The 20,197-nt window shown below is 50.1% G+C and overlaps 1 protein-coding gene across 2 annotated transcripts in view; it reads right to left on the minus strand.

Moving 5' to 3' along the window:
• Col26a1 (collagen type XXVI alpha 1 chain) overlaps positions 1-19,947 on the minus strand; it is a 150,168-nt gene extending 130,221 nt beyond the window's left edge. The window contains exon 1 of one of the 2 annotated variants that reach the window (XM_050127874.1): positions 19,467-19,947. In XM_050127874.1, coding sequence (XP_049983831.1) covers positions 19,467-19,624 — 158 coding nt within the window. In that variant the 5' untranslated portion in view covers positions 19,625-19,947. The remainder of the gene's footprint in view (positions 1-19,466) is intronic. The other variant, XM_050127875.1, reaches the window with a different exon arrangement.
• Between the last annotated feature and the right edge of the window lie 250 nt (positions 19,948-20,197).

The following is a 20,197-nucleotide window of genomic DNA, read 5'->3' on the forward strand; positions in this document are numbered from 1 at the left end:
ATTCACTCAATTTTTGAGGCAGAGTTTCCCTGTGTTGCACTGGCTGACCTGGAACTCAGCCTGGTTTTCCACCTTTTTAAAACGGAGTTTACCCATTTGACTAGCCAGTTACCTTCAGGGATATGCCTGTCTCTGCACCCCATTGTTGTGGGATAATCTTTTTTTTTTTTTTTTTTTGGATTTTTTGAGACAGGGTTTCTCCGTAGCTTTTGGTTCCTGTCCTGGAACTAGCTCTTGTAGACCAGGCTGGCCTCGAACTCACAGAGATCCGCCTGCCTCTGCCTCCCAAGTGCTGGGATTAAAGGCGTGCGCCACCACCGCCCGGCTTGTGGGATAATCTTTTGGTACACTGTGAAGAAGTGTCTCTGTCTAAGCTGCCTTCTGATTGGTTTAATAAAGAGCTGACTGGCCAATAGCTAGACATGAGAGAATAGGCAGGGCTTCCTGGGAGAGAGAAAGGAACTCTGAGGAAGGTGAGGCCTGAGGAATCTGCCAGTGGGCCACAGGGAAGTCAGACATACAGCATGGAGGAGAAGTAGTGAGCCACATGGCAGAATGCAAATTAATATAAATGGGTTAATTCAAGTTTCAAGAGCGAGCTGGGAATGAGCCCAAGATTCCATAATTAATAAGAAGTCTCTTTGTGTCATTATTTGGGAACTGGTGATCCAAAGGACGTCCAGCTGCACCCCCACCCCACAAGTGCTGAAGCTGTAGACAAGCAGAACCACGGCCAGCTTTTACAAGGCGTGAGGATCCAGACTCAGGTCCTCATGCATACACAGCAAGCCCCTCACCCATGAGCCGTCTCCCTAGGATGAGGATACTCTGTACGTTAGGATGGCCTGCCACTCCATCCACCCAGATGCAGACTCCGAGATGCAGAGAGGTAGAAGGTGTGGTACCCGAAGCCAGAAAACCCAGGCTCTGAGCTGGGCTCAGGGCTCAGTTGGTAGAGTGCTTGCCCAGCGTTCATGACGCCCTGGGTTCCATTCCCCAGCACCACATAAAGCAGGAGTTGCGGCAAACACCTGCATTACCTCACTCCAGAGGTGGAAGCAGGAGGTTCAGAGGTTCAAGACCATCCTTGACTACCTGGTCAGCCTGAGCCTACATCCCCCGTACAAACACACACACACACACACACACACACACACACACCAAAGCCAGGTTCCAGCTCTGCCTGGCCCAGCCCTTCTCTATCTGTAAGACTTTGGGTAAGTCCTTCCTTGTCTCTTTCTTGAGACAAAGAGCCCGTATTCCCATAGCAAGGGACACACAGCAGCAAGCAAGCAAACAACAACAACAAAAAAAAACTACAGCAGTAGAAGTCTGCAAATGTTTCTGTGGAGAAAGGTGCTTGCCGCCAACCTTGACTCCCTGAGTTCGATCCCCAGAACCCACATGGTGGAAGGTGAGAACTGAGTCCTGAAAATCACTCTCTGTCCTCCACAGGCACGCCATGGCACCAATGCCCACACACATACAAGCTCATCAAATAAAGGAATAGATTTCTTTTTAATCTTAAAAACGACAGCAGTGAGGTACTGTTTCCAAACTTCGGCCTGTAGAATTCTGTAGGCCTTGAAAATGTGTAACTATAACTAGAGTTCCAATGCAGAAACTGCCCCCTTCTCAGGTCTCAGAGAAGATCAGTAAGGGCTGGATGGGGGAAGATGCGGCTTTGCTCTGGGAATTTCCTGGGCCCAACCATCACTCAACGGGACCTTGGCTGATGGTACACAGGATCCTCCAGGCCTCGGGGTGGGTCATGGCCCCTGCCCTGGAAAAACTGACAGCTCCGACCAAACCAGATCCTGGAGAACATAAACAAGGAGGCTCTCCTCCAGGCTCCGGTACACGGCCAAAGCAGAGAAGGTGACCTCCAACTCTGTCCATGCAGTCATATGGGAGTAAACTCTACAGCCAGAAATACTCCAGCCTTGCACTGGGACCGGATGCCCCAGAGAGGCAAACAGACTCTTGTTTTTCTTCACCCTCTGCTCTGGCTTTCAGAGGGCTGAGGCTCTGGCCCATCCCCCTTCCTTCCTGCTGGTCTGTCACCAGCCTGTGAGGGTCCAGTTACCACAGCCGGGCAGTGCACTGACCTCAGGACAAAAGGCTTTGGTTACTGGGTCAAGCTAGAGGGACAAATCCCTGGAGCTCAATGGCCGTAGCCAATTGGTGAATTGGATTCAGTGAGAGACCTTGTCTCAAAAATAATAATAAATAATGTGGAGAGGAACCGAGGAAGACACCTCACACCCGCTTCTGGCCTCCACGTGAACGGTCACATGTGTGCATGTGTACCCACACTCACACACTCACAAGTGCGTGCACACACGTACAGCACACAAGCACAAATAATGACTCTGTAAGGTAACACACAGCAGACAAGAGCCCTTGAGATTACAAACCTGTCGAGATATTTCATTTGGATTTTAATAAGTAAAGCTTGCCTGCAATTTAGAGAGTAAAACAGCCATAGTGGTTACAGACCAGGCAGTGGTGACACACAGCTTTAATCCCAGTAGCCACACTAGTTTGCCATAGAAACCGGGCTGTAGTGATGCACACCTTTAATCTCAGCACTAGAGAGGAATATAAGACGGGAGGAGACAGCTCTCGGTCAGTCTCATTGTGAGATTCATGGAGGCAGGATGGCCATTTCATACTGAGGTAGAAACAGTAGCTGGTGATCTTGCTTTTCTGACCATCGGGTTGGCTTTACTTATTAACATACAAATAAAATATCACTACACAAACCTGCCCATGGTGAGGAGCAAGCATCTGACAGCTGGGGGAGGCAGGGTTTGTGTTGAGTGTGTGTGTCAGGTCAAGTCTGTGCTGATGTATTCAAGTTCTCCATCTATGGTGTTGGTCCTTTGGTCCTTGCCTGTCACTGGCTGAAATGTCTTCTTGTTGCATGGATTTTGACTCAAGGTCTCACTTATCCTGGGCTGGCCTTGAACACATTGTTTACTGAGAATGACCTCCTGGCTCCATCCCCCAAGTACAGAGATTCCAGGTGTGTGTCACCATGCCCAGTTTTTGCAGTGCCGAGGATGGCACCCTGGGCTTCACACATACCAGGCAAATGCTCTACCCATCGTACCACGTCCTAACCTTAAGAGGAGGCTTGCATCCCTCCGCATTTTGGTTCTTTGATCTTGTGGGTGTCTAATCCCTAGGCATCTGCCTCAGACACCTCATAGTCCCGAACACTCAGAAGACAACTACCCCAAACACAAACACACTGCAGAGAATGTACAGCCCACAGTCCCCAACACTCAGAAGACAACTCCCCCAAACACACACACACACACACACACACACACACACACACACACACACACATTGCAGAGAGTGTCCGAGGCAAGCTTTCCCACTCTGGGATCACTGGGGAAAGAATCAGATCAGTATCTTCCCTGAGTTGACCTCCTTCTCTGCCTCTATTCCATTTGCCAATAGAGTTCTTCCTGACCCAGCACAATGAATGATGCCAATGAAAAAGTACAAAGCTGGAGAGAGGGCACAGCGGTTAGAGCACTTACTGCTCTTATAGAGGCTCCAAGTTCAGTTGCCAGCACCCTCATCAGCTGGCTCACAACAGCCTAGTTCTAGTGGACATACAAGCAGACACACACACCTTTAATCCCAGCACTCAGGAGGCACAGGCAGGTGGATCTCTGTGAATTCGAGTCCAGCCTGGTCTACAGAGTGAGTTCCAGGACAGCCAGGGCACACAGAGAAACCCTGTCTCGCAATTTAAAATAAAAGCACAGGCATGGTTGTAATCTCAGCCCTGGGGAGGTGCAGACAAGAGGATCCTTGGGGCTCCTTGGCCAGCCAGGCCAGCAAATCCAAGGGCTGCATAAGTGTCGTCTTGTCTGAAGAGACAAGGTGCAAAGGCTCGGGAGATGTGCATTCCATGAGATGCCTGCCAGATGAGGGACCCTGTGCAAACAAACCAACAGTGGAGAATGCCTGCAGAATGACAGCCGAGGTCGTCCTCCACCCTACACACACACATGCACACACACGTGTGCGCACACACACACACCCCAGAAAAGTAACTCAGCTGGGTGTGACCATGCTCACTAATTTTTTTTTCAAGACAAGGTTTTTCTATGTAGCTCTGTCTGTCCCAGAACTCACTCTGTAGACCAGGATGACCTCTAACTCACAGAGATCTGTCTGCCTCTGCCTCCCAAGTGCTGGGATTAAAGGAGGGTGCCACCACTGCCCAAGCTCACTCTTATTCCCAGCATCTGGGAAGCTGTAGCAGGAAAATACTGGTTTTGAGGCCAGCCTCAGCTACACACAGAATTCAAGGCCAACTTAGGCTACCAACACAGTCTAAAAGAGAGAGAGAGAGAGAGAGAGAGAGAGAGAGAGAGAGAGAGAGAGAGAGAGAAGCAACTCCAAATAAGCTAAAGGTTTTAATGCAAGACCCCAAATACTCCAGCTCTTAGAGGAAAATGCAGGGGAGAATTTCATGACGTTGGATTGGGTGAGAGTTTCTTGGCTATGGCACTAAAAACACAAACAACAAAAGAAAAAGCAGATACATTTGATTATGTTAAAATTAAAAACATGTGGGGCCTGGGGAGACAGCTCAGTCGGTGAAGGACTCGCTGCATCTTGAGCATGAAGCACCCATGTATAAAAGCCAGGCATGGTGGTGCGGGCTCGCTTGTTACCCCAGCATTTGTGGCATGGTGACCAGAGGACCTCCAGAGCTTGCTGACCAGCCTTATCTAATCAATCACCGATCTCCTTATCTAGGTAGAGATCTTTAAAAAAAATTAAAAAAAAAAAAGTAGATGGAGAGTGATAGAGGAAGACACCCAGCATCAACCTCTGGCCTCCACACTCACGTGATCACACACACACACACACACACACACACTTCATGTATGATATATATATAGTCATTTTTAATTTATATTTATTTGTTTATGCCACACTCACATGCACACACATACACTTCATGTGCACTGCATACACAGTAATTTTTTAATTTGCACTTGTGATGTATATTGGTGTTTTGCCTGTATGCACGTCTGCGTACCACTTGCATACCTGGCGTCCGTGAAAGCCAGAAGAAGACATTGGGTTCCCTGGAACTGGAGCTACACTTATGAGCCACCATGTGAGTACTGGGAATTGAACATGGGCCCTCTGCAAGGATGGCAAGTGCTCTTATCCACTGAATCATCTCTCCAGCCCCAAAATTTTTAATAAGAAGTAGGTAGTTTTAGCTGGGCTTGATGATGCATGTCTATGATCTTAGCATTCGGGAAGCTGAGGCAGGAGGATTCCGAGTTCAAGGTTCACCTGGACTAGAAAGTGAGGCCTTATCTCAAAAGGGTAAAATCAACCAAAACGACAGAAGCAACTGGCACACAGCTCTTCACTCTTAATAGGGATGGATTCTGTCACTGCCACTGTGAAGTGGGTCCTCAAAAACCAACAAAATGGCGCTGTGATCCAGCAATTCTGCCCCTAAACTTGCACCCAAAGGAGCTGAAGGCAGAGATGAGAAAAGATGCTCACCCAACGGCAGTCTTAGCAGCAATGCTATGACAGTCAAAAGCACATAGCAAGATCCTGTTTTACACACACGCACACACACACACGAACACAGACATGCACACATGCACACACACACATCCACAAATACATGTGCAATGCACACAGGCATGCACAGAGTTGCAGGTTTGGACGTTACTTCAGTAAGTAAGCAAGCAAGAAGGACCTTAGTTTGATCTCCAGAACCAACATAAAAAAATTAGGAGGAGTGGCGTGCACCCGGAATTCTCAGTATTGGGGAGGCAGAGATGAGCAGATTCCTGAGATTTGCTGACCAAACAGAATAGCTTATTCAGTGAGTTCCAAGCTAGCAAGAGACTCTGTCTCAAATTAAATGAATGAATGAACGAACGAACGAACAAATAAATAAATAGATGGCGAGGGGAAGGGCTAGAGAGGTGGTTCGGTAATTAAGAGGACATTGCTCTGGCAGGGGACAATTGAGTTCTCAGCACCCACACCCAGTGACTTGCAACCACCTGTAACTCCAGTCCTGGGAGATCTGCCTCCCTCTTCTGGTCTCTGCAGGCGCCTGCATGAAGACAATGCGCATACAAGCAAGTAGGCATACACACAAACACACCAAATGCGGGCACTTATTGCGCGTGCAAGTGCATGCACGCGCGCGCGCACACACACAAATAAATAGATATACAAGTAAATAAAGCTTTTCTTTTTAAATACAAGGTGTAGACTCGAAAAACACTCACAATTTGCCACTGATCTCCACCCACTGGTGTTCTCGCGCATGCGCAGTGTGCCAGAACTTTTAAAAATAGACGAGCGAGCCTCATCTCCACAGCTGTGCTGGCCCCAGGAGCCTGAGCCCTCACAGCTGCCCAGGCTGCAGAGCCGCAACACCCACCAGCTTCCTCTACCTGACACCAACATTTGGCTTCCATTTCTGGCCCCTCACATCTTTCTCAGAGACCAGCTCTTGCAGGGTTTCAGGTCGAGCGGAAGCCAGAGGCTCTTGGGAGAGTCAGTTTGCATCTCCAGGGGTGGGAGGTGGATTTGACTGGGCCAGCCAGTGGGCTGTCTTGCCCAGCCACCCCCTGGCGCCCCCAAATCCCATCCATCCTGCAGGCTCCCCACCCGCTGTCAACAGGGCGGGCACACTTCCTGGTGCAAGGTAATCCTAGCCGGCTCTGCTCCCCATGGGCTTGGCTGGGCTCTGTTATTAATCTCCGGCAGATCCTGTGTCCTGAAGCTGAGACAGCTGTCCCCATGAGCAGCTGTTCCAGGACCAAAAACAGCAGGCAGACAACTTCTAATGTTATCACTTTTATGGAGAGAGGGGGAAAAAATTACAAAAAGTAGGTATGAGCCATTCGTTCTGCAGCAGCCTGGGCAGACCCTCACACTGTCCGCGTGCAGGGGCTCCTGGCTCCGTGCTTAAAACACATTTCCAGGCTCAAGAGTTCATGGATGCTCATGCTCAAGATACTCATCTCAGGCGGAAAAGTGGACGCAACAGAATTCCACTGAAATTGAATCAATAAGGGATTGTTGGGGCTGGGATGTAACTCAGTGATTGAGAACTTTCTTGGAATCCCCCAGTGAGGGACCGGGGTGTGGTTCAGTGGTTACCTAGCACACATAAGACCTGGGTTCCATCCCTAGCACCACAAACGGCAAACCAGAACAGGGCATTGCTTTAGTCCATGCCCGCTCAATCCTGCATTACCTGCTATGGGAGGCGGCTCAGGAGGTAGAGTGCTTGCCCAGCATGCATAAAGTTAGATTCATACGCCACATTAAACTGGGAGCTGGGGCAGGAAAGATACCTCGGTGTTCAAGAGTGCCTGCTTCTCCTCCAGAAAACCTCAGTTCAGTTCCTAGCACCCACGTTAGCCAGCTCTCAGATGCCTACAACTCCAGCTCTAGGGCACCCAACACCCTCTCCCCACAGCTTCATTCACGTACACAGACAGACAGACAGACAAACACACACACACATTTGGTTGGGCATAGTGGCACACACCTCTAATCCCAGCACTGGGGAGGCAGAGGCAGATGAACCTCTGAGTTCCAAACCAGCCTGATCTGCATACTGGGTTCTGGGATAGCACGGTCTACATAGACAAGCCTCAAAAATAAATGAACAAATAAAAAATTCATTAACTAATTTGGAAAAGGAAAGGTAGCACTGGGATTAGACCCGGGTCTCTGTACTCAACACTCAGGCCGTCGAGGCAGGAGGGTCACAAGTTCAACTTGAGTTGCTGGGTCTATAACAATTTTCTTGTGATCAGGTGGAGTGTCCAGTCCAGGGTCAAAGCAGCTTTGACTGACACACGCGTGCACACACACACACACACACACACACACGGGAGATTATAAGATTTTCCCAAAAGCCCTAGAAAATCACCTGGTAAAACATTAAAATAATTAAAACAATTTCTCAAAAATAGTCTAGGTGTGGTGGCATATGCCTTTAATCCCAGCACTCAGGCAGAGCCAGGGGAATCTCTGTGAGCTAGAGGCCAGCCAGAGCTATATAGTGAGACCCTGCCAAAAAAAAAAAAACACTTTCTATTATCACTCTGTGTGTGTGTGTGTGTGTGTGTGTGTGTGTGTGTGTGTGTGTGTGTGTGATGGGGTGGGAGGCCACATGCTTCCTTGGCATGTGCTGGTCAGAAAACACCCCCTATGGAGTTGGTTCTCTCCTTTCACCTTTATGTGAGTTATGGAAACGGAACTCAGGTTGCCAGGCTTTCGAGGCATAAATAGTTTCAGGATTCGGAAGTGAGGAGATGGTTTAGTGCGCAAGCGCACTTGCCATTGCAAGCACGAGGACCTGAATCCAGCTACCCGGCCCCTTTGTGGAAAGCCGTGCACGGCCATGCCCACCTGCACCCCCAGGGTCGTGTCGGTGGTGAGACAGGAGGCCTACTGGGGCTTGCTGGCCGCCTCCCTAGCTCCAGGCTCCATGAGAGGCCATCTCAAGGAAGTCAAGTGGGGTGTGGCACAGCAGAGCACCTGAGGTACCCTCCGGGCCTCTGCACGTGAGCACACGAGCCCAGGCACCACACACACGTGTGCACAAACAAGAAATCCTCAGGGTCTGAGTGAACTGTCACCAACAGCTGCGGAACGAAGGGGAGGATGCGGCTGACACATTCCAGAAGCCCAGGATCACATCACCCCAGAACCGGGTGCCCAGGCAAGCCAAGACCTCTTGGACTCCGGGACCAGCCGTATGGCCAAGTCAATCACAGGGGGGACGGGGGGGGGGTCACAGACAGGGCCTGTCAGGGGAGCAGGAAAGACAAACATGTCAGAAGCCAGAAGTGACACGCCTGGGTGTAGACAGTGGGGCCCAATCAGGAAGAAACTGCTACACTCAAGCTTTGGGGTGCCTGCGAGGTGTGAATTGTCAGCATGCCCAGGCCCTTCCGGTGGACATCAGGGAAGATCTGGGAACATTCTAGGGACAAGGAAAGAGAGCCTGAATCATCCACAAGGCTCCCAGGAGGAATATGACTCAGTGGATAAAGCACTTCCCATGTGATCATGAGAACCTGAGTTCAAATCCCCAGAACCCTCAGAAAGCCAGACAGACACGGTAGAATGTGGCTGTCACCCTGGTATTCCTATGAGATGGTAGGTGGAGACAGGAGAAGCCTGGAATCTCCAAGGCCATCGTCTAATCTACACAAGCATACACACGCACACACACACACATTTCTCATGTTAGATTTAACCAGGAGGCTAATCAGCTTGCACTCACCTACAGCCTTATGAGTTGCTGCCAAGCGCCCTACCCAGAGCCTGTCTGTGAATCTTTAATAGTTGCCCTTGCCCGTATCGGGACCCAGGAAAGAAGTTAAGACACTGCTCAGGTTGCACCCATCTTTTGCACGCTTTATCTCCATCCTCCTGGGTGATTCAGAGGTCGGCACCGCTGTCCAGAGAGGCAGACGTCCTACCCAGAGCCTTTCAGTGAGTTTATTTACAAGTGTCTGGATTCCAGGAGAGTGAGACATGACATTCTCGCTCACCCCCCCCCCAACGAAGCTTCCAGACCTCAGGTTGCCGGCCCTGAGGCATCTGAGGATTAAATCATATCCTGGGACCAGGATTTCACAGAATGCTGTCTAGAGTTGGGATCCAGGCTCAGTCTCCTCATCACACTCTCTCTTTAGGAAGAAAACCCTGCAGCTTTGAAATGAGGACTCCAGCATGTTCTAGGAAACCATGGCCCCTGCTCCAACAGCCCTCAGCTCACATCAAAGAGCACAGGAAGACCTTCATGGCCACCCCTCTTAAGAGAAGCTGGGTATAGCTGTCCTAGCAGGAACAGAGATACTTTAAAGAGACACTGGGCCCCTTCCTTTGGCTATCAGGCTATTGAGACAATGTTGCCGGTGCCGGAGAAATTGGAATTTCCCCAGGAATCTCACGCTGAGAGAAGGAAAGAGCTGAACCCTGTTGCCAGTCAGAGGTGGGAGTTATACTGAAATCTCCTCTAACTATATGAAGAGATTTCACATAGTTCTGATGACATATCAGACCATCTTGGAGAAGAGACAGGAGCCAAGACAATGGTGGGCCAGTGGTAGGCAGAACCACACCTTGACCAGAGCTGCTTAGCTGTGGATACCTTTTGCCCTAACTTAAACCTAAAGCTAAATGTTAGGATACCAAAGAAAGACTTTGGGATGGAGGGATCACTGTGTTCCTCTTCCCAATGTGGTCATTGTGATCAGTTGAATAAAAATCTTTCTTTTCGCACGGTGTGTGTGTGTATGTGTATGCATGTGTGTGCATGTTTATGTGCATTCCATGACCCGTGTGGAGGTCAAAGGACCATTTACAAGAGTCAATATTTCTTGCCACTATGTGGGTCTCAGGGTTTGAACTCGGGTTGTCAGTCTTGACAGCAAGCACCTTTGTTCACTGAGCCATCTCACCAGCCCTGAATTAATCGTTTCTGTCTTCAATGTTGAATTGTCAGTTAAAAAGACAAAACCCTGCACATGGTTTATTAGGCACTACCAGCGCCTAGGCTCTGACCGTGACAATTCAGGTAACAGCGTCAGACGAGAAGATACGAGAAGCCAGAGGATTCACTTCTGTCCTCGACTGTGACCCATTAACCTGGACCGGAGGTTGCTTATTCCAAAGGGAGATTCAGAGAACAGTATATGATGTGCAGGTTTGCCATGAGGCCGCAGACCATCCTCCCCAGGCACATTGTGCGAACATTCCTGAAAATCCTCCAGCAGTTCCTTATGGAGGTTCGGGTCACCGCCCCAGGGGCAGCTGGTCTGCGTCCAGATCACACATTCTTCCAAGAGCAATGAAGTGTGCGGCCAACCAGAGCCAAGAGAAGCTAATGGGGATTTCTACTGCCACAGCAATTCTTTCTCTGGGAATCGATCTTTAAAATAACGGACAAGTTGTGAGAAGAGAGGGACGGGACGAGAGAGAGAGAGAGAGAGAGAGAGAGAGAGAGAGAGAGAGAGAGAGAGAAAGAAAGAGACCCCTGGGGCTTTGCAGGAAGGCTCCCCACCTCCCTGCACTCACACGCATCCGTGAAGACCGTCCTGTGTGATCCCATGCTGGAGGAAACGGCTCAGTCTGTAAAGTGCTTGCCGAACACGTATGGGGACCTGAGTTCAAGACCCAAGTGGAAAGCCAAGTGTCCTGGCGTGTTCCTCTAATGCCAGCTCTGGGCAACGCCGAGGCAGGAGAATCCTTGGGGCTCACTAGCCAGTCAAGCTGAACTGGTAAACTCCAGACAGTGCCTCAAAAACTAAAGTGCCAGGCCCATGAGATGTCTCCGTGGGGAGAGGTGACTGCCACCAAGTTAAATATCCTGAACCCACATGTTGGAAAGAAAAAAAATCAACTTCTACAAGTACCATAGCACACAAGCTCACATGCATGCACACATGAATGTGAGTGTGTATGTGTGTGTGCTTCTATGTGGATGGATAATTGAAAGAGCCCCAAGAGGTGTCATGTCCCCTGCATCTGGAGTTACAGGCAGTTGTGAGCTGCCCCACAAGGATGCTGGGAATGGAACTCCAGTTCTCTGCAAGAGTAGCAAGAGCTCTAGACCACTGAGCCATCTCTTCAGCCCCAGTAAAAGTCATTTTAAAAAAAGGAAATAGGTTTCCAGTTCTAGGTGAGAAGTGTGCACACCCAGGGCCCGTTCTACCAACTCCAAGGTATTTCTGCCCGTGTGCAACCCACTAACTGGGGTTATGTTCCCAGCGGTCAAGGGCCCCAGGTTCACTGTGGGAAGCCCATACAGAGAAGTCCTGCCAGGTGTCTCGGGATCTCCAAGCCACCAACAGTATCACAACTGCTCTGCAATGCAAGGGACAAGCTGAGTGACCATTTCCAGCAAGACGCTCTCTGAGTGTGCCCTGGCACAGTCAGCTTAAGGCAGAGACCACAGTCAGGATGCCCTGAGTTGAGAAACCCATTCCCTTATCTGCCTGAACCACACACCTGGACCCCAGCAAGATGCAGGGGCAATTGGCTCCAGTGGGAGGTGGAGAGGAGACACCAAGAAGGGTTTGAGAGGCTCCAAGGTGGAGAGATTAGAAACCTACTCATGGGTAGCAATTTCCTCCAACTTCAGTATCCACCCTTGAGATTCAGTAAGTTCTGAAAGGAGACTCCTTAAAACTCAGGAAGTAGACAATACGCAAGTCTTGGGAAGTCCCTGAAACTTAACAGATTGACAAAGCTCCTCCCCACTCAAGGTTATATAAACGGTAAAGACCACTGAGGAGACTCTCCAGCCTGCTGATCTGCCTGCAGGTTGTACAGAGAGTTACATCTTTTATGAACCATCATCTGTGCTCTCAGGGATCCAGCTGCTTTGAGACATCCATGTTCCTGTAATTAACTCCTCACACATGCTCCTGTGAGGAACTACGGTGAACTCATTAGTTCACCAAGCTGGACTTTGATGGTGTTGTTGCTTCAGTCTCTGCTGGTTCCATGTCTTGGGTACGTAGATGATGTCTGTTCATATCTCCCCAGACACAGTGTCACACAACACCATCCTGGAAAGGCCAGGAGGCCGTAAGAAGTAGTATATCTCCTCAGCTGGTTTCAGGCCATCAGAGGGTATTCCATTGTTCCATCAGATAGCACTTACAGAGTTAAAGATAAGAACATTGAATGGCTGGGCCGATGGTTCAGCCAAGAAAGTGCTTGCCTTAAAAGCCTGAGGACTTGAGTTTGAGCCCCAAAACCCATGGTTTTAAAAAGCCAGGGGTGGGCAAAATAGCTCAGCAAGTAAAGGCATTTGCCACTAAGACTGAGGATCTGAGTTCGATACCGGGGACCCCCATGGTGGAAGGAGAGAACCAACTAGTCTAAGATGATCTCCACCTTCTGAGAATGGGATCCTGACTGGGAAATACTGGACTGTCCTGGGAGATGTCCTTGATGCTGGCTCTTCCTGAGGCGACATGAAGAAAGGGTAGAGAGGGAGAAGGAGGCAGAAGTGAGGAGGGGAAGGAAAGGCAAGAGAGAAGGGGGAGAAAGAGTGGGGACATAGCCCTGTCATCACGTCAAGGCTCAGAACCTTTCCCAAACAGACCTGCCAGACAGTGGGCCACAAAACTGTTTCAGGTTCTGCATTCGCTCTGTCCATCTGTACAGAGGACAGTCAGGAAATGGGCAAAGACTTTGCACATGGAGCCAAGAAGTAACTGAGTTTATTTTTGTGAGAAAGGAAATGTTTGTGTATATATGCAATGTGTTTGCATGTATATGCAATGTGTTTGCGTGTATATGCAATGTGTTTGTGTGTATATGCAATGTGTTTGTGTGTGTATATGCAATGTGTTTGTGTGTGTGTATGCAATGTGTTTGTGTGTGTATATGCAATGTGTTTGTGTGTATATGCAATGTGTTTGCCTGTGTATGTAATGTATTTGTGTGTATATGTAATGTGTTTGTATGTATATGCACATGCAAGTGTGGGATCCAGCAACAGTGAGCCTATTGTCTCTACTCCACACAGTGCTGGAGTCGTAGGTGCCTACATGACCATACTCAGCTTACTGTGTGGATGCTGGAGACTTGAACTCAGGTCCAAATGTTTGCTCAGCAAGCATTTTAACTCACTGGGCCATCTTTCCTACAACTGAGATCCTGTAGGAACAAACACCCAGGTCTTCCCTGCGGCTTCCCCTCACTTCTGAAAGGTGAATATGGGACTCGTGCCCTCCTAAACCCTAACGGTGTTAGACACAGGAACCATAACACCGACAGCAGTCAGCCTCAATGAAGTTAGGACTTAGAAGAACACATAGCACTCCTGTGACCGCCTCCCCCAGGTGGGGCTGCTCAGCCTGCAGCGGGCAAGGGACCATGGAGAGCGGCAGGAGGCAGAGGAGGCTGTCTGTCTCAGATCAGAGAAGGGTGAAGCACAGGCTAAGCTCTTCTGACCCTCCTGGCTGCAGCTGTAAACAAAGATAAATAAACGGAGCCATAGGTAGTTCAGGTTGTACATCGCTTGTCCGGCATGGAGAAGGCCCGGGTTCGTCCCCAGCAATGCATAAACCAGGTGTGGTGTACACACTTGCAATCCCAGGAGGATCGGGAGTACAATGCCACCCTTGGCGACATATTTTGAGTCCAGCCTGGACTTTATGAGAGGGGACAGATGTGGAGATATATGTTTGCAGTTCCAGGGCCAGAGACAGATAGTACCGGACAGCCAGCCTAGCCTGTTTGGTGAGATCCAGGCCAGTAAGAAACCCTTTCTCAAAATGTATCTCAGACTTTGTGTCTCAGTAAGGATACACAAAGTCGTCCTCAGTCCTGCACATATGTGTGCATTTGCACGCACATATGAACTCCCATACATATCAGCATGTGAGTGCTCACGCCACCCCCCACGTGTAAACAATAAGGAACCTGTAAAAATGAATGAGGTTAGATGGGTATTTTGCAAACCCCAAATCCTTGCGTCCCTTTCTACTCCCAGGGTCTCATGACTATTCTGGTCTCCATGGGATCCTTATCATATGGACCGGATCCTGGTCTCCATGGGATCCTTATCATATGAACCGGATCCTGGTCTCCATGGGATCCTTATCATATGGACCAGAAACCAGGCTCTGGGAGATTAAACATCTTATAAAGACTGCTATCAGGACAAGACCAGCTGGCAAAACTCTTGGGTGAGCTATCAACAGACCACTAAGATTGTATTTGACATGGTCCTCAAAAAAAAAAAAAATTAGGAGACTTCACTGTAGTTTTGTCAAAGCAACTTCAACACTGGATCCATGCTGGGCTTCTAACAGAGGTGATCAAAGAGAGCGAACAACAGTCAGGTGACTGGATCATGAGAGCTCCAACGTCATAATGGATAGATCATTCCAGTTTCATAGTTTGATGATGGCGTTTGGTGGTGAGAGAGACCAGAGAAATGGGATTTCTCGTACAGGGACCCAGGCATTCTATTTTGGAGGTTACACAACAAACTAGGGCTGGAGAGATGGCTCACTGGTTAAACACTACCCCACACACATAAGGACTGGCATTCAGATCCCCAGAACCCACATAAAGGCCAGGTGGTCAGCCTGTAGACAGCACTGGAAGACAGAGACAAGGGATCCCCAAACCCAGCTAGGTAGCCAGAACAACCACATCAGCAAGCTCTGGATTTGATTGAGACACCCTGCCTCAGTGAATAAGGTGGAAGAGTGGTTGATGTGATTCCTGCACCAACTTGAGCCCTCTCTCTGCACTCACATTCAAGTGAAACACACACCTATACATGCTGCTGCTGCTGCTGCTGCTGCTGCTGCTGCTGCTGCTGCTACTGCAACCAAAAGTTGCTGGAGGCACAGATACAAGTCCCTAGATTTGTATGGGGTTGTGTGACTCTTGTCTTGCCCTAGAACTCTTTTTTTTTTTAAAAAAAAAAAAGAGTATCACACACACAAATTATTTTCCAAGCCAGACACCACAGTATATGTCCATAATCCCAGGTGCTTGGGAAGGATGAGGCAGGAGGCCAGCCGTGTTACACAAGCATCTTAGTGAGACCCTCTCCCAAAAAGAAGTTTTAAAAGGAGCTGGAGAGAAAAGGCTCAGTGGCTAAGGGGGCTTGCTGCACAAGCCTAAAGACCTGTGTTTGAATCCCCAGTGCCCATATTAAAACAAAACAAAACAAAACAAAAACAACAACAAAATAAGGGCCCTTGGGAGCACACCTCTAAGCTCAGCACAGGAGAGCGGGGGACATGAGCAGAGACAGGAAGGTGTCTAGGCATACGGGCTGCCAGCCCTGTTCCTGGTTCAGTGAGAGGCTATCTCGTGGAAGAATAAGGCAAAGAGTGACATGGGGGCATCACAGGTACAGAACACTCCCTCTGGCCATCACACATATCCAAACACATGTGTACACACACCGCACATACATGTATGCCATTCGCACGCACATACCAATCAGCTAATAGTTTTTAAAATAAAGATGAATTAAAGGGTGGGGCTGTCACCGTGGTAGAGCCCCTGCCTGATGTGCGCAAGGCAGTGGGGTTCGATCCCCGAACGACATGGCTATACGGGGTGGGGTGCTGTGTAGAATTATTGTGTTCCATAAATGACATCACACTATACAGACCGTTCTACAACTGATGAAGCTTGCTTGCTGCTATCTCCACATCTGGAAACGTGCAGAGCCCACACTTCTGTGCATGTTCCGAGACCTCTCCCAGCAGAAACTTCTAAAAAGCATTTCTGAACAAATTACAAGTGATAAAATCATAGACAAACATTTGTGTGTGTGTTTGGAGAATCCTTCTAATAGAAGCTTCTAAAAAATATTTCTGAACAAAGCAAAGGCAGTTAAGTTCCATGTAAACTTGTGTTTGTGTGTGTACACGTTTCTGTGTGTGTGTTGCACGTGTGTGTGTGTTTAGTTGTTCATCCCTTTGTGTGCACACAGGTATTGGGCAGAAGTCAAGATCAGATGTCTTTACCACTCTCACTCTCTACTTTTTTGTCTTTGTTTCTCGGGACAAGGTCTCTCTGCACAGCCCTGGCTGTCCTGGGACTTGCTCTATGGACCAGGCTGGCCTCAAACCCAGAGATCCACCTTCCTCTGCCTCCTGAGGGCTGGGTCTAAAGGCAAGCGCCACTACCGCCTGGCTTCAACTTTACTTTTCTGAAGCAGGGTCTCTCACTAAATCTGGAGCTAATGACTCTGCCAGCCTCACTGACCAGCAAGTCCCAGGAATCCTCCTACCTCAGCCTCCCAAGCACTAGCACTGCAGGTGCACGCTGAAGACCCATCCAAACCACCTCCCTTACCCCAGCAAGCAAATTTTGGCAGAGGAAAAGGATCCACTGTCCATGAAGCATCCGCAGCTCCCAGCACAAACTGTTCCGGTCTCCTTGCTGTAAAATGCTGATAAAATTCTTGTTCATGGTTATTGGGTCTAGTATCTACTTATCCAAAGTTGGCTGAATCCAAGAGATACAAATCTATACATCAGGGGTGGGGTGTGTATGTGTGTGTGTGTGTGTGTGTGTGTGTGTGTGTGCATGTAACTCCAGACCTCTGCTTTAGTCTCAGGACTCTCTGTATAACAGTTAAATTACACACACACAAAACTACTTCCCAAGTCAGGCACAACATACATGCCTTACTGTAATCCTAGCTACTTTGGAAGTTGAGGCAGGGGGATCAGAAGAGTGAGGTCAGCCTGTGCTACACAAGTTCAAGACCAGTCCACACACTTTAATGAGACTCCATCTGAGCTAAAGAGAGGGCTCGTGAGTGAATAGGAGAGCTCGCTGTACAAGCATGAAGACCAGCGTTTGAATCCCCAGCATCCATGTTCAGTTGTTCCAAAATAAGATCATGGCTCACACTATACAGAATGTTCTACGACTTCCAATGTGTGTTTCCTGCTATCTCCACATATGGAAATATGCAGTCTACACTTCTATGGGTGTTTGGAGATCTCTCCCCATATAAGCTTCCAGAAAGAATTTTCCAACAAAATAAAAGCAATAAAATTGCAAGCAAACTGGCAATAGGACCTGGGACCTAGTTCTTGGCTTTCATAACGGTAGGGGAGCAATAGAACACGTCCAAAGAAAGAAGATGGGAGTCGCCCCTGCGTGCTGCCAATGAACTTAGAGAGGAGGACTTCAGTTAAGAGACGGTGTGTGTGTGTGTGTGTGTGTGTGTGTGTGTGTGTGTACACGTGCATGTGAGTGCAGTTTCCTCAGAGACCAGAGGAGGGCCTCAGATGCCCTGGAGCTAGAGATACAGGAGATTGCGAACCCCATGCCCTGGGTACTGGGACCCCAACTCTGGTCTTTTATTAAGAGCAGTAACCCAGTATTTTAATACTCTCTTGTGGCTCTTGAACTGGTGTAAGGATGAAAACTTATGTCGTGGCGCCGGTACGATTGGAGATACCGTCAAATGGGAACGCTAAACTCAGTAAGATGTGCAAACACGGCGGTCAGTAACATTTATTTGGTTGCTTTTCATTTTCTTTGGGAATTCAAAAGCTTGCAAGACTCAGCGTTAAGCCAACAGGGGAGGCCAGCGCGCCACCTGGCGGTAGATGGAAGCAGCGGGTGGGTCCAGGCACTGAGACTTGAGTGACCCCGTGCCTCCTCCATCCCCACACGGAAGCCTTGGGATCCAGGCGGGTACCACGTCCAAGAGTGAATGGGGAGTCTCAGCCAAGGTGGCCTCAGGCCGCAAAGACCAGATGAAATGGCCTCTCTAGTGTCGCCAAGTGGCCAAAAGGACTCACGGCCTTGGTAACTCTGGAAACTGTGGAACAAAAAGCCAAGGCCGCACAGGTGAGCCTGGCAACTTGGTGGAGGCTGAACCTTGGTGGAGTCTTGTGAGTGCGAGGAATTCTTTCTACGACTCCCGGATGCAAGTTGGTACCATCTCCATTCGAAGCCCCGGGCTGAGGGGCAAGAAAACCAGGACGGGAAGAGACGGAGTGGGCGCTAATGGAGACCACCAAAGCCGGGGCGACGCGTTCCCAGCACCCCTCTAACACTAGTTGGCGCCCAGGCTGGCTGCCTTAGGCCTGGGGTCCCCAGCACAAGATCGCAGTATTCGCTCCCACCCCCTGATTCTGACCACAAAGCTTCTACCGTCGTGCGTTCTGGCCATCCTGAATACACAGGCCTGCATCCGCAGCACAGCACCGGTGTCTCAGAGGCCACCCCACTGTACCTATCTCGCTTTCAGTCTCCACACCCCAGGCCTCGTGTTCCCAGCCCGATGTCCCTCCATCCCGATCACTGGGCCACTACGCCTCATAATCTCCTGGTGCATACCCAAACTCGGAGGACTCGGTGTGGAGTCACAGCGCCTTGGATCAAGCGCGCACTGGCTCCAAGTCGCATGCCCCTGTGTCCTGAGTTCCCCGACACCGAACCACCGCGCTTCGAAGTCCTCACTGTCCCTCGATCCAGCTCCTGCGTCCCCAGCACCCAGCCACCGCACCTTGGAGTTCCCACTGTCTCACGATCCATCCCTGCAGAGCCCCAAGCCCCGTGCCTTGCAACCCCAACAACAGGCCGCCGCTCCTCAGATCTCCTGTTGTCTCTCGATCCGGCCCTCACGCCTTCGAGCCTCTGTTCTCCCAACCCTCGACCACAACTTCTCTGTGACCCTTAGTCTCTCTATGCAGTCCTTGGTCCTCTATCCCACTCCCCACCCCAGCACCGGGCCAATGCTCCTCACAGTCCCCGATGTCCCTGAATTCAGGTCCCCCCCCCCCCGCCGCCCCTGAGGCCACTGTCCTGTGTCCCCAGTACCCGACCACGGCTCTTGCAAGCTCCGGCTGTCCCTGGATCCAGCCATCGCTCCCCCAGGCCCGGCGCCTGGCGTTACTCACCGGCGACTCGAGTAGCTGTTGCCGGGGGAGCCGGCGCCCTGCTCCGGGTAGCCGTGCTGTTGCAAGGCTGCTGCCGGGAACGGGTAGAGGAAACCGGTGGCCAGCGCCGAACCGCACAAGCAGCAGCACGCCCATGGTAACAGCAAAACGAGCTTCATTTTGTGCCGCTCGCCCGCGGGGACCTGGAGTCCCGGGAGCTGGGGACAATCAGGCGTGCCCCGGACGGCTGGACCGATCCTGCGGCCCCAGGCTGGAGCGCAGGGAGCCAGCCGGTGATGGTGTGAAGGCTGGGTCTGAGGTGGAAGTCGTCTGGGGGTCGCCCACGCCTCTCCAGGACCGCCTTTTCAAATTCAGCGAGGTGGGCTCTGCGCAGTTAAAGGGGGCGTGGGTCTTTCTTTTTAACCCTCAGAGGTCCAGGGCTGAAGAAGCGTCTACCAAGCTGGGGGCGCCCCAGGTGGCGCATCCTTCTGAACACCAAATCTTACATCCCCGGGGCCCTTAATACACTTTTTGAACTTTCCATACCCAGGTGAGAAAGACATCCAGGTTTCCATGGCGCCGCACCATCTAAGATCCGTATCGGCTCCATTTTTCAGAAATGGAACCTGAGGCTCAAGGAAAGTTAAGCTAGGTAGATGACTCTGTGGGTAAGAGTGTGCGCTACAGACCCTGCGGATTTGAGTACGAATCCCCAACACCCACGTAAAAAGCCAGGCGTGGCCTCTGACCCG

The sequence above is a fragment of the Alexandromys fortis genome, unplaced genomic scaffold (assembly GCF_014885135.2).
Source record: "Alexandromys fortis isolate MF-2015 unplaced genomic scaffold, M_Fortis_MF-2015_v1.1 scaffold_291, whole genome shotgun sequence".
Lineage (NCBI taxonomy): Eukaryota > Metazoa > Chordata > Mammalia > Rodentia > Cricetidae > Alexandromys > Alexandromys fortis.